Source organism: Diceros bicornis, chromosome 8, assembly GCF_020826845.1.
Source record: "Diceros bicornis minor isolate mBicDic1 chromosome 8, mDicBic1.mat.cur, whole genome shotgun sequence".
In the NCBI taxonomy this organism is placed as follows: domain Eukaryota; kingdom Metazoa; phylum Chordata; class Mammalia; order Perissodactyla; family Rhinocerotidae; genus Diceros; species Diceros bicornis.
In genome coordinates, this window is record NC_080747.1 from 86,049,705 (window position 1) to 86,070,951 (window position 21,247).

The following is a 21,247-nucleotide window of genomic DNA, read 5'->3' on the forward strand; positions in this document are numbered from 1 at the left end:
ATTGTGCTAAAAGCCACAGAAATGTATACTTTGAAATGCTTAAAACGGTGTATTCTACGTTAAGCAGATTTTCCACATAAAAATTTTGAATTTTTAAAGTTAATCAGGGTATTGGTTAATTTTAAGTTGGTTAGTATATTTAATAAGTGTAATTAATGGAGTTATTAGGAGTATGGCAGGTTGTAGCCAAGAGAGTGAACATCCGACGAGGGCTATAGTAAGAAATCCTATGATTATACAAGCAACAATCTAAAATCCAGTCCATTTCCATTGTCCACAACATGGAGAGACCAGCCATGAAAATAGGTCAGTGATCTCGGGGGCCTTTGGTATCTATTCAAAGATTTGGGTAATATTATGCAATATTTTAACCTCTTGGGCCATTTGGTGGAGGTAGGTTTGAACTTCTCTGTTGATGTACACTCAGCAAGTGGTTCTAGGAAAGGCACCAACCCCTCCTTCCTTGGCCGGTATAGACAGTCTAGGGCCAGGCCATTTTCTAAAACCATTTAGGCGAGAGACTCATGAGACTGTTGTTCAAGGGCTAGGATATGTTCTTATGGAGTTGTTGTCCATGTTGTGTTAAGGTTGTTGATACCTCTTAGTTGCCTCAGTTTCCTGATTTTGTGTGGGTAGGGCCACCACACCTGTGCCCAGTCCAGTCAGTCAATCCTAGTAGAACTGAACACCCAGTGCTATAGGACTGACATTGTTTCTATGGGTTGATGGTAGCTAGTCAGAGCAGGAAACTCAAAGGACCTGCGACCTGAGAGAAGCAGGCTGAGAGAGAGACAATAATGCATTACACAATATAGCCTGGAGAAAGCTGTTCACGGGGTTGGGGAAGAGAAGCTCACTGGATGAGAGCCTTGTGATATCAGCCCACAGTAAAACCCAAAAGTGGATGCTCCTGGTGTGAAATATTCCTTAGGTGTCTTGAGGTAAAACCAGTAATTTGCACCCATTCACTGGTTACCTGTGCTATATGATTTCAGAGGTTATGGTTAAAGTGTTTGTGGGCCAAGAGCTGTCTGGGCCTGGGCACAAAATCACCAAGGTGGCCTCAAAGGCTGCCCCAAAATGACCCTTCAAGGAGCAGTTGGGGCAGAAAGTGCGGGGATAATTTTGAAGGAAGCCTGGGGCAAAGATGTTGTTGTTCGATGGAGTTGGCTACTAGTGAGTGTCTCCGCAGGGTAAGCCCTTCATCTGGGGTACAGTAGGTGATTGGAGGCCAAGTGACAGACCCTGTGACTCCTGATTCCCAGTGCACGGGCAGCCCTCTCAGCCCACTGGACATAAATGGTGATGGTGTTTGTGAAGCATCTTGATGGCTGTATGGAAGGTATAGGGGACGTATGGTGGGAGATGCCATGATAGTGTCGGGAGGAGCTGTGTGTGAGATTACGGTGTTGAAGGGGAAGGATTGGAGGCAGGTGCAGTGGGTGTGTGACCAACAATGGTCAGTGAAAGGACAGCTGGGGTGTAACTGGGGAAATCAAGGACCAACAGAAGTCATGTGTTTAAAACAAGACACCAGGGCCTGCCCAGTGGCTTAGCGGTTAAGTGCGCATGCTCCGCTACTGGGGGCCCGGGTTCGGATCCTGGGTGCGCACTGACTGGCACACCCAGTCCTTGCAAATTTCCCACATGCATTTTACATGCATTTTCTCTTCTGTTGATGGTCGATGAGTTCTAAGGAAATGGTGAAGGCACAGAGAGGAGGAATTGTGGGTTTCTGCACGACTACCTCTAGGAGTGCCGCCCCCTCAACCTGAACAACCACCCGGCACTGCTAGAAATGAAAGACATCCCATCACCATGGATTGGAAGACTCCTTATTGTGACGATGTCAACATTATCCAAAGAGATCAACAAATCCAGTGCAGTCCTTACCAAAATCCCAAGGGCGTTTTGTGCTGAAATAGAAAAAAACCCATCCTAAAATTCTTATGGAATCTCAAGTAAGCCCAGATACCAAAAATAATCTTGAAAGAAGGTACTAAGTTGGAGGACTGATTCTTCCTGATTGAAAACTTACTACAAATCTACAGTATCAAAACTGCATTGTCATAGCATAAAGACAGACATATTGACCAATGGAAACAGAATTGAGAGCCCAGAAATTAACCCTCACTCATGTGATCAAATGATGTTTGACAAGGGTGCCAAGATTATTCAAAGGGGAAAAGCCCTTTCAACAAGTTGTGCTGGAAAATGTGGATATCTACATGCAAAAGAATCAACTTGGACCCTTACCTAACACCATATACAAAGCTTAATTCCCAATAGATCAAAGACCTAAATGTAAGAGCTAGAACTATAATACTCTTAGAAGAAAACATAAGACAAAACTTTACAAGATAGGATTTGGTAATGATTTCAAGGATATGACCCCCAAGGAGCAGCCAATAAAATAAGAAAGTACACATGCTGGACTTCATGGATATTAAAAAGTTTTGTATCTCAAAAGACATTATCAACAGTAAAAGCACAACTCACAGGATGGGCGACCATATTTGCAAACCATGTGTCTGACAAGGGCTTAATATCCAGAATAGATAGAGAACTCCTAAACTCAACAACAAAAATCAAACAACCCAAATCAAATTTGAACAAAGCACATGAGTAGACGTTTCCTCAAAGAAGATCTGTAAATAACCAATAAGCGTATGAAAAGACGCTCATCATCAGTAATCATTAGGGAAATGCAAATCAGAAACACAGTGAGAGACCACCTCACATTCATGGATCAAAAAAAAAAAAAAAAAAAAGATGGCATCCAAAAAAAAAAAAAAAGAAGAAGAAAAAGAATAGAACCAGTGTTGGTCAAGATGTGGAGAAGTTGGAACCCCTGTGCACTGTCTTGGGAAGATAAAATATATAGTTGCTGTAGAAATCAGTATAGCAATTCCTAAAAAAAAATTAAAAATATAATTATATAAGACCCGGCAATTTCAATTCTGGGTATATACGCCCCCAAAGAGTTGAAAGCATATTCTTCAAAACATATTTCAACACCCATATTCATAGCATCAGTATTCATAATAGGTAAAACATAGAAGCCACCCAAGTATCATAACCGAGGAAGGGCTCGCTGCCCAATGCACCCCTTAAGCCAACCATGAGATACCGCTCTTGTAGAAGGGAAAAAGCTTTATTACGAGGTTGGCCAGCAGGGAGACAGGAGCCAAAGGTTAAATCCTTCTCCCCAATGGGCAGTTGAAAGGGCTTTTTAAGGGCAAAGGAGTGGGTGTGGGAGGTTGGGGGCAGTCCTACGCATTTTGTGCAAGTAGATTTTCATGTTCTGTCATACATCCCACGTTCAAAAGGCAGTGTCCTTAACATGATTGGCAGCTGAGTTCTTGGTCCCCTACGTCATCCTCCAGTCACTTGACTCAAACAGCAGTGATGGTTTGAGTCTTGCCAGCCGTCTTGTGGTCTCACTGGTTCAAACCAGTTGAAACTTGCTCAAGGAGGAAAAACGGAGTTTCTGAAAAACAACTCATGGCCCAAGACTAGATCCTTAGTAAATATATGGAACGTGGCTTAAGAAAGTAGTCTCCAGGGGACCGTTGATAAAAGTCTGGTTGGGGCCCCATTTTATTTTGGGCTTGGTTTTGGGCCCGGCTAGGCTATCTGTCCAGGGATGTATGGATATGGAAAATGTGGTATATACATAAAATGGCATATTATTCATCCTTAACAAAGGAAGGAAAGTCTAAGATATGGCACACCATGGATGAACCTTCAGGATATTACTCTAAATGAAATAAGCCAGTCACAAAAATACAACCTTGTGTGATTTCCCTTCTATAAGGTTGCTGAAATCGCTAGATTCAGAGAGACAGAAAGTAGAATGGTGTTTGCCAGGGGCTGGGAGGAGGAGGAATGGGGGGTTATTCATGAATGGGTATAGAGTTTCAGTTTTGTAGGATGAAAAGACTAAAGATGGATCGTGGTGATGATTGCACAACAATATTAATGTCTTCAATACACATTAAAACATACTTAATGTATCTATGGGGCCTGATGACTTGTCCTGGCTGAGCACACGCTTGTGCTGTTGCACATCTTACCCCTCACTGTACTGTTGGGAAACTAGCCCAGAAAGAGGCAAGTACTGGCCCAGACCACGGGAGGTAGTCCGGGTCCCAAAGACTAGACAGAGCTCCAGCTTCCTTGGCCAAGGCTCCGCCCCTTCCCTCAGGTCTCCTTTGGCAATGAGAGGCATTAAGATCTTAGAGGATTGCTGCCCACCCCTCTCCATATGAGATCATTTTCCTCTCCTCATCATAGCATGTGCATAGGCACCCCCACTCACACTGAATTCTCATGTGGGGGCCATGGAGGCGCAGTCAAGAAAGAGCTGACCCGGAGGAAGTGACAAGAGGCAGGAGGGAGAGAGATGGGAGGCAGCTCTCCCAGGGGACCATGGCATTCGTTCTCCTAGATACATGCCCAGAGATGGGCAGAGGAATCCCTAAGGTTCCTAGGTTTCTGCCTATCTGTCTGTTCCAGACCCATCCTTGGCCCAGCCTGGGGAGCACAGGACTGGGGTCCTGCAGTCCACCTCTGTGGGCACCCAGAACTGTGATGAGTCCATCCTCCCCTTGTGTAGGCATTGGGAACAGGAGAGAATACCTCAGTGAGGGTCCTCCTGTATAAAACGGAGTGCATCCAGCAGGTGACTCCAAGTGTTCCATGCACTCGCAATGTGTCTGTTGGACTAGGTTCTCTGTTCATGACCTACTGTGCTCTGAAATGTTGAGAAGATGCTTTCCACCCACTTGAGATCATTTAGAACTGAGGAGACATGGGGGCATAGGTGAATGAGAACTGGGGATAAGGAAGAAGATGCCAGAGCACTGGACACCAAGTCTAGAGATGAGGGAGAAGACCAGTTCTTGTTGGATCCTCGGGGTCCTCATCTGGAGGCAGGGGGGAGTCATTGTCCTGGTTGAGGTTGGATGCCTCAGGAATGAAGAAGACACCTGGTGGGGGACAGCAAGATGGGGGGAAAGGTAGGCTCCCAAGATTCACCCCACTCTCTCGAAGCCGACAGGTCCTGCTCCTTTACCTCTGGGACCCTGGAGAGCCTCTGCCTTGAGCACATCTGAAGAATGGTTCCTTTCTGTTTGGTGGAGTTTTGGTGAGGGCTGCAGTGCTAGTGCTGGCCACCAGGGGGCGGGCAGCCTCTTGTGTCAGTGGTGGCAAGTTAGATTTTGTTTTTATTTTTTTCAGTTGTATTGAGATATACTTGATATACAGCACTATGCAAGTTAACATTGCTGTGTGGTACATTTGAAAGTTGCTAAGAAAGTAGATCCTAAAACTTCTCATCACCAGGAAAAAATCTTTTATGTTTGCTTGGTGATTGATGTTAACTAAACTTATTTTGGTAACCATTACATAATATACATATACATCAAGTCCTTTCCTTCTCCTGTAAACCCGGAATTTACACGGTGTCCACTGAACTTTTCTTGACCTCCTGGAGCAGAGAAGAGTCAAGCAGAGGTCTTTCTGGCTGTCCCTCTGCCTCAGAAACAACTTGTACCTCCTATTTCTAGTGTTCATCTCCACAATCACAGTTGGTCAGAAGCAGGGAGAGGGGTGCAAGATCTTCCCGTGTACTCATTTAGCAGCTGTGCACTGAGCACTCACCCTGTGCCAGGTGCCCTGGTGGGCCAAAGTGCAGGATGAAAATGACCAAGTGGTCCCTGCCTGCCAGGAGCTCACAGCCTAGAGGGGAAATGGACAAAAGCAAAAACAGGAGCAAGAAAAGAGCAAGTGCTGTAGAGAAACACATCAGGGGGCTGTGAGGGAGGGCTGGGCATCACTGAGTAGGAGGGTCTGAAAGGCCTCACTGGGGTGACGTTTTCTAGGACCAGAATGACAAGAGGGAGCCAGCCCTTCAGGGGTCTGGGAGCAGTGTGTCAGGGGGATGGCACCACTGGTCCTGAGTCTCACAGGCAGAAGTGAGTTTGGCCAGAGGAGGTTAGAAATGTGGCCAGTGCAGCTGGAGGGAGGCTGGGAGGAGAGAACAGGAGCTGGGGTGGAAGGTAGGGCCAGGGCCTGGTAGGCTGTGTCAGTTACCTTTCCCTCTCTGACTTCATTGCCCCTAACCTTGCATTTCAAAACTACAAATGTTGACTATCTCACAATTTGTGTGGATCAGCAATCAGGCACGTTTCAGCTTGGTGCCTCTGCCTCAGTGAGTTGAACAGGTTGGGGCTGTGGCCTCAACTGAGGCTCAACTGGGGGAGGACTAGCCCCAAAGTTCACTCTCAGACTTCAGAGTTCAGTTTGGACTGAGAATTTAAGTTTCTTTCTGTCTGTTGGCCTGGGCACACCCGTGCTTTTCTCCTCTATAGGCCTCCACATTGGGCAGTCCCAAAACACTGGTATTTGATTCCTCAGTTACAAGGATTCGACAGAGAGAGAGAGAGAGAGATGAAACATGAAAGACGGAGTAAGAGGAAGTGAGAGACTTGTGTAGTTAAAATTTAGACAAGACATCCCATCACTTTGGCTGTTATTATGTTCAGAAGCCAGTTACTAACTACTTAGTGGTTCCACGGGGATGGCTATACCATGGGTGGGGCTTACTGGGTACCACTGTGGAGGCTGCCCACCTCATAGGCCAAGATGAGGCACTTGGGTCTCATTCTCCATAAAACAGTAAACAATTGAATGGTTTAATGCCACAGGATGGCAGTATCTAAATTTCCATTAGTTTCAACCCCCTCATGATGCTGACCTGAAAGTGAGGCCAAGTTGGGAGTGACTGTTCCAATATCACATTGCTAGAACCCAGGCCTGTTTTGAGTGGTGTTCTGTGCTACCTGTCACCCCTTCTTGTTATTCTTCCATCTCTAATTTTGTGCCTTATGTACATGTGACACCAGCCCACAGGGGTAATAGATATTATCTCATATACACCAGTGAGGTCCCTAGGAAGTAGATTCTAGCCTGATCCCCCTGGTGTAGGTTTGGAGACTGGGGAGGACCTGAGAGGCACAGGGACTATCCCAGGATGAAGAACTGGTAAGTTAAAGGATGTCTGCATTCATCTCTGTCTCCTCAAAGCAAGGACCTGAGTTAGGTTTCTTGGGAGCTGGGGCTAGGTCTGTGTAGGCTCCTTGTGTACAGTTCAGGAAGTGACATGAGAGAGGAGGGTGAGCAGCCCGGGCTCAGGGGGCAGCTCTGGAGAAATCTGATTGAGGTAAGGGGTCCAGGTATAGGAATCTTGAAAAATGACCCCATCTCCTTGGTCCTAGGCCTCAACAGATCTTTGAACTCTGGTAACCAGGCACCCACAGTCCCCCATCCAGCTCACTTGACAGGAGACAGTCAAGAGGCAAAAATGTTTTGTTGTTGTATCCCAACTTTTGCAGGATCTGGGCTCAAAAAAGCCCAGAAAAAGAATCTTTTTGATTGTTGCCTACATTGGCTCAGCCCTCATCCCTGATGCCTCTGGGTGTCTGACAGGAGGCAGTGAAGGGTAACATGGGGCAGCCCAGGAAAGGTTAGTGCAGACCAGGACACAACGGTGATCCCACCTGATCAACCCCAAAATCCAGGCCCCTCATCGTGTGTTTGTGTGTGTTTGTGTGTCTGTGTGGTGTGGGGAAGGCAGAGTATGTGGGGCAGGCCATTCCTGGGCAGGAGCTGGTTGTTAGGTGTCGGAAGTCTGGTGGGTCTGTCATGTTCATACCCAGTCGTGGCTGGCAGCATGAGAAGGTGAGCTGCTCAACTCGTATGTTATTGAGCCCTAGAGGTTTCATCTCCTTCCCTTCCTGACCAGAGTTCTTTGCCAGGATGATCTCTGTGCCTGAACTGAGGAGCAGACTTTCTCTTGGGGGTTGACCACAGTGGCAGTGTGCGGGCAGCCCCTGATTCCCTCTGGCCCAGCTCCCAGGCAGTCTTTGCAGAACTCCACTCAGGAGGTCATCGAGTAGCTGCCCAATGGTTTCAAGTCCACCAACTCACTAGACAAGGGGCAGGTGCATGAGGCCACCCACACCATCCAGTGCTGCTCTAAGATGAGAACAGGAGCAGAGGGCCTCCACACTCAGGACCTTGAGATGATGGGGTTGGACCAGAACTAGGGTGGGACCAGTCAGGGGCTGTCTCTTTTTCAAGCTAAAGGGGATGTACATTCAGGAAACCTTGCCTGATTCAGAGCTGAGCTGCTGTGACCCTCTTTCCTTTGACTGGTGTGAGCTTCTGGAGGCCACTGAGGCAGAGCCAGAGGGTGAGGGGGACTGCAGGCTGGCTATTCCTGGAAAGGAAGTGGGATCTTTCCTGTATTTAGAAGGACACATGGAAAGTCAGCTATGTGAGTGAACCTTTCTCTTTATCCCGCTCCAGCGCCAGGTGCAGAGCTTCAGCCAGCAGCAGAAGCAGAGCAGTGGGCAGTGGTGGAGGTAGAGCTGGCTCCAGCTCCGTTGACACCACCCTCTCTAGCACTGGAGCCAGTGTCCCCTCCATCAGCAGTGTTGGAGCTAGAGCAAGGGCCGACATCGGCTGCAGCAGGAGTGGGAGCTGCTGAGCTGGAGTCACCTGGACCATCATTTCTAGTGGGAAGTCCATCTCCACCTGTGGCTAAGAAGCATGAGAAGAAGCCCAACCTACGGCCTTCCCTCCTAAGCTGGTGGTGGAGCAGTTGACCGTGATGGATGCGGTGAGCAGCTGGGCTTTCAGGGTGGGTGGGGTAGGCCTTTCCTCTGATATCATTGACCCAGACCTCATCCAGTCTCCTATGATCTGGGCCCGAATCCTGGCTCCACCCCTTACCAACCATACGACCTGGGCAACTTTCTGAACCCCCAAACATTTGCTGTTCACCTGCAGACCGTAGAGGTGGACACTAACAGGACCTGCTGCACAGAGTGGTTGTGCCGGCTCCATGAGGTAGAAGAGACGGAAGGGTGAGCAGGGCCTGGCACATCAGTGGGGGAGGGGAACTCACTGTGTGCAGCCAGGTCCCTGATGGCCCAACCTTCTGCTCAGGAGGCTCAACAGCCTCAGGACTTATTAGACACCTGATGTGTACTTCATTATGAGGGAGACAGACAAGGCCCGTGGTTGTAGCTGCCACAGGGGAATGTGCATCAGAATGGGGAGTGGGACCAGAGCGGGGATCATGTTGTTGGAAGATGCCCCCTTGGGATGAGCCAAGCTGAGCCACCATCTGGAGCTTGGAGTTAGCCAGGACGGGATGGATGCAAATGCCCCTCTCCCTTCCCTGCCAGTATTGGGTCCTGGGTCATCTTCTGCTGGGTGCCTGCAGTGACAGAGAAGAAAAGCCAGGGACTCGAACAAGGCTCAGGCCACATCATGAGCTTCCTGAGCTCCAGCTCTAAATTGTGACCCCTGTGTGGGACTTTGTGGGCTGTGGACACAGAGCTAGGGTGTGGCAATGCTGGGTGACACTCCCCCTGTTCCCCAGGAGCCCTTCCAGAAGGTGGTGCCCTCTCAGTGTCTGGGCTCCACCTGGGGAAAGAGGAAAAAGCCCGGCAATGAGCACCTGGCACACACCGTCCGGGCCAATATCGACCACTTCATAAGGGTGGCCAACCTCGTCATCACCACCTGCCTCGGGGTCCCGAGCATGATGGCCCAGGACAGGGCGAGGGTGGTGTAGCGCTGGATCCAGGTGGCCCAGGTGTGCTGTGGCAGGCCCAGTGGAGCCCCTCTCTGGAGCCTGAGGAACTGCCTCCACCTTTATCAGCTCCCAGGATTGCAGTGTGTGGTCTAAGCCCCTGCAAGTCCCTAGGTCCTTCCTGCCAGGAGCACGCTGATCTTGACTCTAGGTCCCAGTGCGGGGATGGTCACTTCCTACGTGGCTCCCTCCTTGGGTTGAGCTAAAATCCTCCTCCTTGTGAGTGTTACACTTTGGGTCCTAAATGTGCCCTTCTGGGGCTCCCTGAACATCTGTCTAATCCAGGAGGGGAGATTTGAATAGAAGGGGACTGAAGCTAGAGCAGGCAGGGCTCCTGCGCCCCACCTCACAGCTCATTCTCTTCCCTTCCCCAGGAGTTCGAGATCCTGAAGAACTTGTCCTCGCCCCGCACTGTCATCTCTGCTCTGCAGAAAACATCCATATGCCACTTGAAGAACACATGGGGGAAGTTTCCTGGTGGGTAGTGCCCCTCTCCATAGGAGGACCAGGGTGGATGGGGGATCTCCTGAATGTCTGCCATTGGCCCCTCAGTCAGGTGGGAACTCCTGGGAGGCAGCAAATGATGGGGACAGGGCCTGGGCCTCAGCGGTGGGTCTCTAAGCCTCCCGGGGTCCTTAGTGCACCAGTTCTGCTTCAGGACTCTGTTTCCCTAAATGCCAGGTACTGGGTTGAGCCACATTGGAGATTTTCAAGTGTTTATAGCAACAGAACTCTATGCCCAGTTGAAACTCAAAGTGGTCAAAAGAGAGCTGCTCTGTATAGCAGGCGAATGGAGACCCCAGTGACCAACAGGAGAGCCCCCTCCCAGTCCCACGAGACCGTAGCGCTCAGAGGAGCCCAGTGAGAGCACTCCTCCAGGCAGTTTGAATCTCTCAGGTTGTCAAAGAAAAGGATATGCACTTAGACCCCTCACATTATCCCTAAATTTATCCTTCCCTCTTTCCCTTCCCCTCAGGGAGAGCTCTGAAAAATTTAAGGAGAGCTATAGCCAAGACGTGTCCTTGAACAGAGAACTGATGACCAAGGTAGAGTGGAGGCTGGGGGTCTGGAAAGAGAGGAGGGGCCAGGGGGGGAGGGGGACTGAGCAAGCTGTGGTTTTGATAATTTCTCACTTGAACATTCTCTGAAACGTTCCCGTCTATCTTGTCCAGATTAACAAGCAGAGGGATCTGTTCTGCCCATGGGCAGGTGGGGTGCCATTTTTGGGCAGGAGGCCTTGGTCATGGGACACAGTGGTGTTGGCTGGGCTGTTCCAGGACGAGTTGCCGAGCTGGCGCCATCAGCAGGTCTCTGGCTTCCACTCACGTCCATCCTGCTGGATGTAGCTTCTTCCAGGCTGTTGGGTGGTTGGGTGGGTTTATCCCTCAGCCTAAACCTGTCCTCAAGAAGCCAGGCCCCTGCTGCTCCTTCTATCTTCACCATGTCTCCAAGGGGAGGGCACACTGCCTGCCCCAGGGACGGGCACAGCTAGGGATTCCCCTGGCCCAGGTGGACAAACAGGCTGCTCATCCTTGGATCTGAACAGCTGGACCAGAGACAGATGTGTGTGCATTGTGGGACTCCCCCCTGGACCCCTAGAGCAGTCACTCGAGTCAACCACAGGAGTCTCACCTGAGTGCCTGGTTGGCAATGATATAGGCCCCAGGTGGCTTATGAGTAGCGTCTAGGCAACTGGTGGATTCTTAGTGGATCCTACTAAAAGGACATTAGGAGCTTCATGTAAATGGGGAAGCAAAGCATCCTGTCACCCCCTTCCCTGTTGATCAGAGGTGGCACCTTGTGGGTCCAGTTCCTGAGTGGATAAAGAAAGAGTTCAGTGCAGGCGAATATCCTGAGTGGTTCTTTGGAGAGGAGAAGGGTTTGGCATTGCCTCTGTCCGGCATGGGGGCCAGACACTCCATGGGACTGGGGCAGGCAGGAGCCACTCAACAACTAGACTCCCAAGACACCCCATCTTCTCCATCCACGGCTCGGCCCAGGGCCAAGCTTTGAGAGCTCAGGGGACAGGACTGTTGTCAGTGGTGGGGCTGGGGGTTAGGTGAGGATGTTGGAACAGGGCCTCTGGCTGAGAGGGGCAAGCGGCCTCTCCTCTGTTGGCCCCTCAGCAACTCACTGCCCCTGTTTGGGCCTCTGTCTCCCCATCAGGGAAATGGAGGTATGGTGATTGCGTGGTGATTGTGTGGTGCAGGCCTCACATGGGGGTGATGATGTAAGAGAGAGGAAAAGAATGTGGGAGCTTTCTGCCTGCTCCACCTGGAGGGGTGAGGGCCAGAACAATGATGACAGTCATGCGACAGTGAGTCCTCAGGAGATCCTGTGGGGTAGCTGGAGTTCTCACGCTTTCTAGATGAGGAAACAGGCTCGGGGAGGCCAGGCCAAAAGCCCGAGCTCACACCCAGAGTGAGAGTTGGAGCTGGGCTTGTTCTGGAATCACAAGACCTTGCAGGATGGAGTGGCATTGGTTCCAGTTCACTCGAGTCAGATGTTCAGGGTCAGAGGCCAGTGGTGCTCGAGAGAAATGGGGTGAGGGGAGTATGGTCTCGCTGACACTGTCCTCGACTCTGGCAGGAGGGGCCCTCCACGTTTGCCCCCCGGAGAGCAACCCCCAGAGAGTGCAGGAGAAGCAGCAGCAGCAGCAGGTGAGTGTGCCTGTGGGGGAGGGGCTCTGCCTTCCCAACCGGAGGCCTCAAATCAAGAGAGGAGGTCCTTTCCTCCTGGTGCCACAGTGTCTGAATCTCCCAGTAGAAGTGACCAGGAGGGGGGCCTGGAAGAGCTGGTGCAGGATGGGTTGTTGTGGGGAGGGCCAGGGACCGCATAGCCTGCGATTTGCCAGAAGCCGGCCCTGGGAGGTGAGGAGGAGGAGTGTGGTGTTCTTGGGGTGTGAAGGGAGGAAGAATTGAGGGGAGGCTGCTAAGAGTCCTAGGCTGCTCCCTGTGGGAACCCTGGGGTGGGCCAGGAGGCTGAGGGTGAGGACTTTTCAGGGGAGGGTCTGCAGGGGGCCGACTTGAGAGCAAGGGCTCATCCCACCCGCACCCCGATGTCACAGGGTGTTGTCCCCTATCTTGGCACTTTCCTCGGTGACCTGCAGATGCTGCACCTGGAGATGGGTGATTATCTCGAAGTGGATGAATCTGAGGACCAGGCAGGAAGGATCAGGATCCTGAGCCTGGGGATGCGTGAGCCCCCGAACTGAGCTCTGAGCTCTCAGCACTTGGCACATCTCCTCTCATGAGAGCCTCACAGCCGCCCCTGGGAGCTGGGGCATCAGGCCCATCTTAGGGATGAGTGAACAGAGGCTCCGCCTGAGACATCCATTCTCGTTCCTCAGGCTGGGGAAGCTCAGAGCTGCCTGATGGCACAGCTGCGTGAGGTTTTATCTGAGCTGGACTCTGCCTGTCCCTCCCATGCTGCCCGTGGAGGGAGAGAGAAGTTGGGACCCCCAAGTCAGGCAGCACATAAGTGGCTGAGCAGTCCCCTCTGCCTGAGGCCTCAGCCTCCAAGTCTGTCATCAGAGAGGGTTGTGCTGCCAGGTCCCTCAGCCTCCCCCCATGTCCTACTACTCTGGAGCCCAGAGCCCATCCTAGGTCCAAGTCTTGTTTTCTGTGCATGCCCCGCCCCCTCTGGGGACCTGGCAGTAGTGCCACATGAGAAGGGCAGGGCATAGGGGGCTAGTCAGTCTAGGGGTCTCTGTCTGATGGACTCTGGCTGTCTGCCTTCCAGGGGAATGAGATCAACCTTGAGAAGAGGACTGAGGAGCAGCTGTGGCACTCCCTGCAGGGGAGGGGAAGGAGGTGGAAATCAGAAACCCTCTGGGGAGAACAGTTTCTGGCTCCACCCCTTGTATCTTACATTGAGTGGAAGATTTTGGTAGAAGTCGAGACCCATCCAGTTGGCGCGTGGGTTGAGGGGAGGATGGCATCAAGGAAAACTTCCTGGAGGAGGGGCTGATTATTCCCATTCTGAGAACAGGTAGATCCTGGATGGAACTGGAGGGAAGGAGCGTTCCCAGGACTGGTCCTCTGCCCCAGTCCTCACCCCCCACAAGGCCCCTGCAGCATCCCCCACCCAGGCCCTGTCTGCATCTTCTCCTTCCCTCTGGTCCCAGGAATACCGAGTCATGAGGGAGATCCTGCTGCTCCAGGTCGCTGCAAAGAATTATAACAAGACCCCAAGGAGTGATTTGGGGCCTGGTTCCAGGACACGGAGCTGCTCAACGAGAATGAGTGAGGCCGGGCAGGAGTTGGGTGAGGGCAGGGGTGGATTCTCCCTGTTGGCCAGTCCAGAGAGCCTGTCTCAGTGGCCCCCTGGTCAGCCCCAGGCCTTATGGCATGGCGACCTCTGGGACACCCAGACCCCAACTGCTGAGGTTTCTTTTGACCAAATTTTAGGAACTTTTAGTTTTCTAGTTGAATCTCTGGAATTGCATCAGCTGTAAGTGGGGAAACCAATGTAAAAAGATCAAAACATGCATGTTGAGAGGACAAGGCCCGAGGAAGATCATTTGAAAATGGACTAAAGGCAGGCAGGACTTTCCCTCCTGAGACCCCTCTAGGGGCTCCGTGTTCACCCGTAACCTAGATTTGAATCCTGCTGGGATCCTTGTACAGGACTCTGAATTCCTTTTCCTGCTTGATTTGTATCCAGGAGGAACGATTTCTGATGCAGCTTTTAAGGCTACTGTTGGGCCTTGTTACATAAACATGACTGCTCCCTGTGAACTAGGATTCTCAGCACCCCTGCCTTCCTTATGCAATTCCCTTTAGGGCAGAAATTCCCTAGAAGGCCCCAGGCCTCCTCCCTGGCTTGGCCTGATGGATCCCGAGTGAGCTCTGCTTTCCCAGGATAAGGGACCGTAATCCTGGCCAGTCAGTGACCCCACATTGTCCCTTGCTGTCCAAGGTGAATTCTGAGCTCGTGTCCTTCTGAGGTCCAAGGTCTTGGGCAATCCTCCAGTTTACACACTCAGTGTTGGTGTTCTGAACTCGTCCAAATGGGGTAATTGGGCCCAAGTCATTAAAGTGTGTCACCCCTGGGTGGCTGTGTTTTTTTCCCCAGTCTTGTGCTGTGGTTACATTACAACCAGCTGCTGGGGTGTGAACCCTGTTTGGAGCTTTGAAAGATGAGGCATGACAGGGGTGTTGGGAGGTCCAGCAAGGAATGCCACGGAACTGATGATCCATGGTCGTGCATGAACACAGCCTTACCAATTAAAATACTGAAATGCTCCCCATCTGGTGGTGAATAGACACTGCTCTGAGCTCACACCAAGAACCCGACGCATGACTAGCAGCTTTCAAAGGGTTACCAAGTGGCATTTTGAACCTCTTCCTTTGGGAACACCCTGTAAGACAAGGGCCAGATGAATCGCTTGGCACTTGTGTGTTATCGCCTCCTTTCTGATGGCTGCAAGTGTCACCCAGACACACAGGCTGGACTCTGCCAGGGAAGCCTTCTCAGGACAGCCAGAAGCTGAGGATGAATTCAGGTTCCCGGCATCCCAGGCCCTTCCTGACATGGCACAGCCACCCAGGAAAGTGATTTGGTAATGGAAAGACTGGGAAGGCCGTACTTTCCCTCCAAAGAGAAAGAGAAGTGCCAACAGTGAAAGCTTGATCCCTCAAATAGACAATGAAATCCCAACAAGCAGTGGGTTCTTGTCAGATTACTGACGCTGAAAAGGCCTCTTTTGATAATAGCACGATCCCCCAGCTGCCATGTCCATCTTCATGAATCAAATTTCCAACACTATGGATCTAAAAAACTGAGGGAAATCTGGTATTTCCTTAGATGCAACACTGAATTAGCATGCAACAAAGAACATAAAAATGGAGACCTAGAAGTAAATACCTAATTTGAGTAGATAGGCATCCAAGTGCTTTTGAAACAATATTTTGGAGTCTATTGGAATATTACACAAAAAGAATAATCCACTTTTAGTACGTTTTACTGTGACTGTGAGGGGAAAAACTGAATCATCCCGTGACGTTGGTAACTCGCTGCTGACTTGAAAGTAAAAATAAATGATGTACATAGTAAAAGAAAATGAGAGAACAGCATGAAAAAAGAAGATCTTTCTCTCCTCACCTGAAACTCAACCTCTCACCTCAGAAAGAAACCGCTGTCTATATTTTCTATGTCACACAGCAGAGTTTAATAAAAGAAACGTATTGGTATGTTTTAAAGTTTCAAGAGCTCAAAGCAAGGAAGCATTAGGGACGCACCCATGAGACCTCACTGAGGTGCCTGCTCCATTTCATCTGCTGTCAGGACGTCCTTCTTGGCCCTTCGTTTTCTCTGCCTTGGTAGCAAGTCTGTCCGCCATCAGTGCTACCACCAGTCTCTCTCTTGTGCTCCTCACTGCCCTTTCCTCCTTCCTGATACCTTCCACAGTCACCAGAAATTGTTGGCAGTGAAGCTGTGGAATGCCCAGATCAGCTCCTGGAATCATCTCTGTCAAATCTGAAGACTGGCAGGAGTGGGCATGGGACCTGGAGTGCAGACCACCTGCGAGCACACCTGGCAGGGATTAACCTGTGTGACTAGGTGCAAGTTTTTGCAACGCTTTGGCAAGATTGAAAGGACTTACCAGTTGTCCTGCACTGCTGCAGGCCTGGAGTCCTTGCGGTCTCTCGGGCCAGCAGACCTGGTGGGGCTGGTCCAAGGTGTCCTCCCAGAGACCCGTCACTGCTAGGATGGGATGGGATTCTAGTAACCCATCCCTTGACTATGTCACTGGACATCCTAAAAGGGATGGAGGTGCTTAAACCAGGCTTTGGTTTGGACTGGTTCCCACAGTCACGCTGCTTCCTCTGTGAAGACATGACTATCATCCTTCTTTTCCTCTTACCCTACAAAAATAAATCATGAAATTGGGTCAAATGACAAAGGAAGCCTGCCATTTTAGGACAATTATCATGGCTGTTTTGTACTTCCACCCTCCCTCTATCCTCTGGGGATCTGACCTGTGTCCTGGGATGTCATAAGGCAGATTTGCATCAAGAACAGAAAGCTCCAGGTCAAAACTCAAGGCTACTCCAGATCATTTCTCTCCCTCCATCCTGTTAACACCCCCTCCTTGTTTGAGTGTGTTTCTATTCCTTTCTTATCCTTGTCACTCTCAACTGTACAATTCCTGGCACTCCCTCTCAGGACAGTCGGTCCCCAATCTTTTACTAAATCCCAAATCCCACCATTTCTGTGTTTTCTGACTACTCATTTGCTTAATCCATTGACCACTCGGTGTTCATAGAAGTCAAATCAATAGTGACATTGTCAACCAGCCCTTGTTAGCGACTTACTCCCACATCCCAGATGTTCACATAATCCAAATGGTTATGTTCAAAGTAAATAATTCAGAAAACATATTCACTCACCACAAATTCCTGATATCTAATACTTTTATTCAAACACTCATACAGTGGATACCTGTCCCTCAAGATAAGAAGTAATGCCAGATCACCGATCCTCACCTTAATTTCCTCCTACCCCTATCAATCCTGGATTCCATGGACTATGAACTCAATAATTTCCTTGGAATAATAAAAAATTCATTACCACTCATTTATGTTGTAAACCTCCAAACCCAGAAGATCCCGATTATCTGCCATGCCGCAGCTACTGCTGGTCTTATAACAAGCTGAAGAAAAAGCAGGAAACATGATCTTTTGGTACCACTGTAATTACAAAACCATCTGCATCAACTGGGAAGCACTCATAATGCCTGAAAATTTTGTTCTCTTTTTTTGTGTTGGGTCAATAACAAAAAGAAAATTCAATTAAAAAATGGACAAGGGACCAGAATAGACTTTTTCCAAAGAAGACATACAAGTGGCCGATAGGTGTATGAAAAGGTGTTTGACATCACTAATCAGGGAATGCAAATCAAAACCACAATGAGCTATCACTTCACACCTGTTAAGATGGCGATTATCAAATAAACTAAAGGTGGCAAATGTTGGTGAGGATGTGGAGAAAAGAAACCCTTGTGAGAATGTAAACTAGTACAGCCATTATGGAAAACAGTATGGAGCTTCCTCCAAAAATGAAAACTAACATATGATCCAGCAATCCCACTTCTAGTATATACCCACAGCAATTGAAATCAGGGTCTCAGCGAGATACCTGCTCTCTAATGTTCATTGCAGCTAATTTACAATAGCCAAGACACTGAAGTAACCTAAATGTCACTGACGGATGAAAGGATAAAGAAATGGAATATTAGTCAACCTTGAAAAAAAGCAATTCCTGCCATTTTTGACAACATGGATGGACCTGGTAGACATTATGCTAAGTGAAATAAGGCAGACAGAGAAAGGCAAATACTTATATGTGGAATCTAAAATAGTTAAACGCATACAAGCAGAGATTAGAATGGTGGTTGCCAGGGGATGGGAGGATGGAGAATTTGGGATCTGACGGTCAAAGTATACAAAGTTTCAGTTAGCAAGATAAATAAGTTCTGGAGGTGTAGGCTACGGCATAGTGTCTACAGGTAACAAGACTGTATTGCATACATCACATTTGCTAATACAGTAGATATTAAGAGTTCTTACCACAGAATAATAGTAATAAAGGAGGTGAGAGAAAACTTTGGGAATTGATGGATATGTTTGTGGCCTTGATGGTGGTGACAGTCTCAAGGGTGTATAATTATGTCCAAATTCATCAAGCTGTATATGAAAAAGTATGACATCATCGTTGATTCTTCTGCATCTTGAAATATGCCAAGTTCTCATCACATGAGAAAATTTTGTAATTATATATGGGGACAGATGTTAACTGGACTTATTGTGCTGATCATTTCAACATATATTCAAACACTGAATCATTAAGTTGTACCTCTGAAACTAATATAATGTTGTATGTCAACTTTACCTCAATTAAAAAAACACAACAGACAAAATGATTTGAATATTGTAAATGAGTTCAGTGAATCCCTGAAACTGCCCCATTCCCATATGGGAGTTACAGGAAGCAGAGAGGGTGAAGGAAGTTGGAAGAAAGTTGTACAAAACACTATTCAAATTAAAATCATTTGAGTTGCTATCAGCTCCTTGTGGCAGAGTTCTGTGAGCCCTGATCTTCTTTCACATTTATCTTGGAAAAGTATACTTTCAGACCCAACCCATGATAGTTCATCATTTGCTCTAATACGAAAATCTCAATAAATAAAACCAAAAGCATCCCTTATGTATGAATAAAGTTAGTGAACTTTACAGAGAAAAGAGCATATTTGCACAATCTCAATAAAGGAAACAGAAGAACTGAATGATGATCGAGTCTCAGTCAAGCTTCTCTTTGAAAGCCAGTGAAACCAGGATATCTTTTCAAGGATGTGTGTAGAGCTGTCAGCCTTGGAAGATAGAAATAGTGGCCTCCTCTGGAACAAAGGGCAGGCTTGCTTACTGCCCAATATAATAGAAATAACACCCCTCCCTGGGGCAAAGGTCAGCAGACTTCCTGTCCATTATCAAAGATTTGAGTTCCTTAAGCTCTGAGCTCTTGCAACCCTCTGCATGTCAGCTGGCTCACTGTGTATCACCCTGTAGGAAGTGGGATTTAGTGAACCAGTGCAAATGCTGATACTCAGGCCACTGTTATTGCTGTGTCGTTAAGTCCTTTGTCTCTGACCCATGGGTCTAGTTTCTTTTGCCAGCATCTATAAAACCATGGTAGGCTGACTTATTAGCTTGCAGGTAAGGTAAAATATCATACCTTTCACGGTTCCTGACAAGCCCTTAATGTAACCAGTACTCTTAGGAACAGAGAGGTATCCAGAACAATATGTATGGATATTCTTCATCGAAGACTTCATACAACCAAAACTTTAATAAGTCTCTCTGATCTCTTTTATTTCTACCCCAAGTAGAAGGAGAGGCACCAAACTATTACAGACCTAGGGCTTGTGCAAGCCACCTGGAGACCTAGTGACCAGAAACTTCCCATGAGGAGCAAAGACAGATGGGCATATTTCCAAAATGGACCCATATGCCTCCTTATCATCCAAAAGACAGTACATTATCTTAATTTATGATGATTTCATTCATTAAAATCTTGTGATGGGCCAAAGATACATATCTAAGAGGAGTGAGACACATGGCAGTTGTAAGCAGATTAACACATTTGGTGAATATCAAACTCTGAACTAAACTTAGTGTTCTAATCAATTATAAGGTATGACAAATTTAATTAGGTCAATTAAATGATATTTAATGGTATGCCTGAATATTACTCTGCAATAATGAACAAGAAACTCATGTAAATAACTATAATTGGTCTTACTTTAAAATATGATAGTCAAGACTGTTTGAGATAAGCTGGAGAGAAGGAAGGGGGGAAATAGATAAAAGTTAGCTGCTCTGAAACCACTCTCAAGACCCCTGGATCTACATGTAACCCAGGAGATCGAGGCAGATGGCTGTGTGCCTAGATCCTCCTGCACTGTGGTTCTCAGGGATGTCACGGGGCTGAAGCAGCTTCCTGAATCGTGTTTACACATCCATGTGTACAATACCCCTGACCATGGGGATGAAACACCATTCAATCATCACTTACACCCCTCTAATTAACAATTAGATTTCAGAATCGTTGTATCATTACATGATAATTTATTCTTCAAACCTGTAGGATGCCGAGCTAAAAGAAAATCAAATTTCAATGGCTTCTTTTCTTTGAAGGACCAAGATGTTCTTTCACACTTGGAATCCGGATTAGAGGATAAATCCATCAAATCAATGGAAACAAGTTAAGAAATGGACAGAGGGATATTTCATTCATATATACACAGTTTGCACTGTGGCAAAAATAGAGTTATATTTTAAAAAATTAGAATTTTTTGAAATTTTATACATATTACTGACTTTGTTCTGCTTATACTCCCTTTGGTTTACCAAATCAAACTCACTCTTTAATGGGCATCTAGCATTGAGTGCTAATAACAGCAGCTTTTTTAAATTCTTATTTTTCCCAGGTCAAACACCAAGGGTAGAGGTCTTCAAGAGATCAAGTCTAATCTACCTACGGGTGTGGCAGGCTTACCTATGGATGTTCAAGCCAGACATTGCCAGAAGAACTACATCTCTTCACCCATAGGTGAGTTTTTACTAGTAATCACAGAAACTTAAGGATATCAAAGGAAATTTTTTATTAAGAACCCAAGTTATAGATTCCTCTCTTAGGTTCATTACTTTGAATTTTTGACTCAAATCATATATATCAATTGGACCATGTTCAATTCTATGATCTTTAGAAGATGCAGCCTACAGCTGAAGAGAAACAGATACAACACCAATATCTTATCCTCTCTAGCCAAACTGAGAGCCCCTGGAGTCAGCAGTTTTCAAGAAAAGAAGAAGTCATCCGTCTTTGGAAGAGAGACAGTAGAGGCTACTCAAACATTCAACTTTAAATTGTTAACATGACTTGTTAGAATGTGATGGAGCACACTTTCTAAGTTTCATGATTTTTCTCCACAATATTGAGATGGATGACCTTGAAGTCCAGTTTCCCCATAAATGTATTTATTCAATGATAAAATTAATTTCCCTATAATTACCATGA

The 21,247-nt window shown here is 47.9% G+C and overlaps 1 protein-coding gene across 15 annotated transcripts in view; it reads left to right on the top strand.

Annotated features, from left to right (window-relative positions):
* Positions 1-21,247, top strand: part of LOC131409835 (ral-GDS-related protein-like) — a 272,278-nt gene that overhangs the window by 14,484 nt on the left and 236,547 nt on the right. For 2 of the 15 annotated variants that reach the window (XR_009221031.1, XR_009221030.1), the window contains exons 2-8: positions 8,374-8,686; positions 8,857-8,916; positions 10,042-10,144; positions 12,257-12,327; positions 12,735-12,795; positions 13,794-13,911; positions 20,658-21,014. Coding sequence is in view for 9 of the 15 variants with exons in the window: in XM_058547603.1 (XP_058403586.1) it covers positions 10,110-10,144; positions 10,644-10,713; positions 10,840-10,974; positions 12,257-12,327; positions 20,658-20,811 (465 nt within the window). In the remaining 6 variants the exon portion in view is untranslated. Of the gene's footprint in view, positions 1-8,373; positions 8,687-8,856; positions 8,917-10,041; positions 10,145-10,643; positions 10,714-10,839; positions 10,975-12,256; positions 12,328-12,734; positions 12,796-13,793; positions 14,743-20,657; positions 21,015-21,247 lie in introns of those variants that run through there. The other 13 variants (XR_009221034.1, XR_009221035.1, XR_009221032.1 and 10 more) reach the window with 12 other exon arrangements.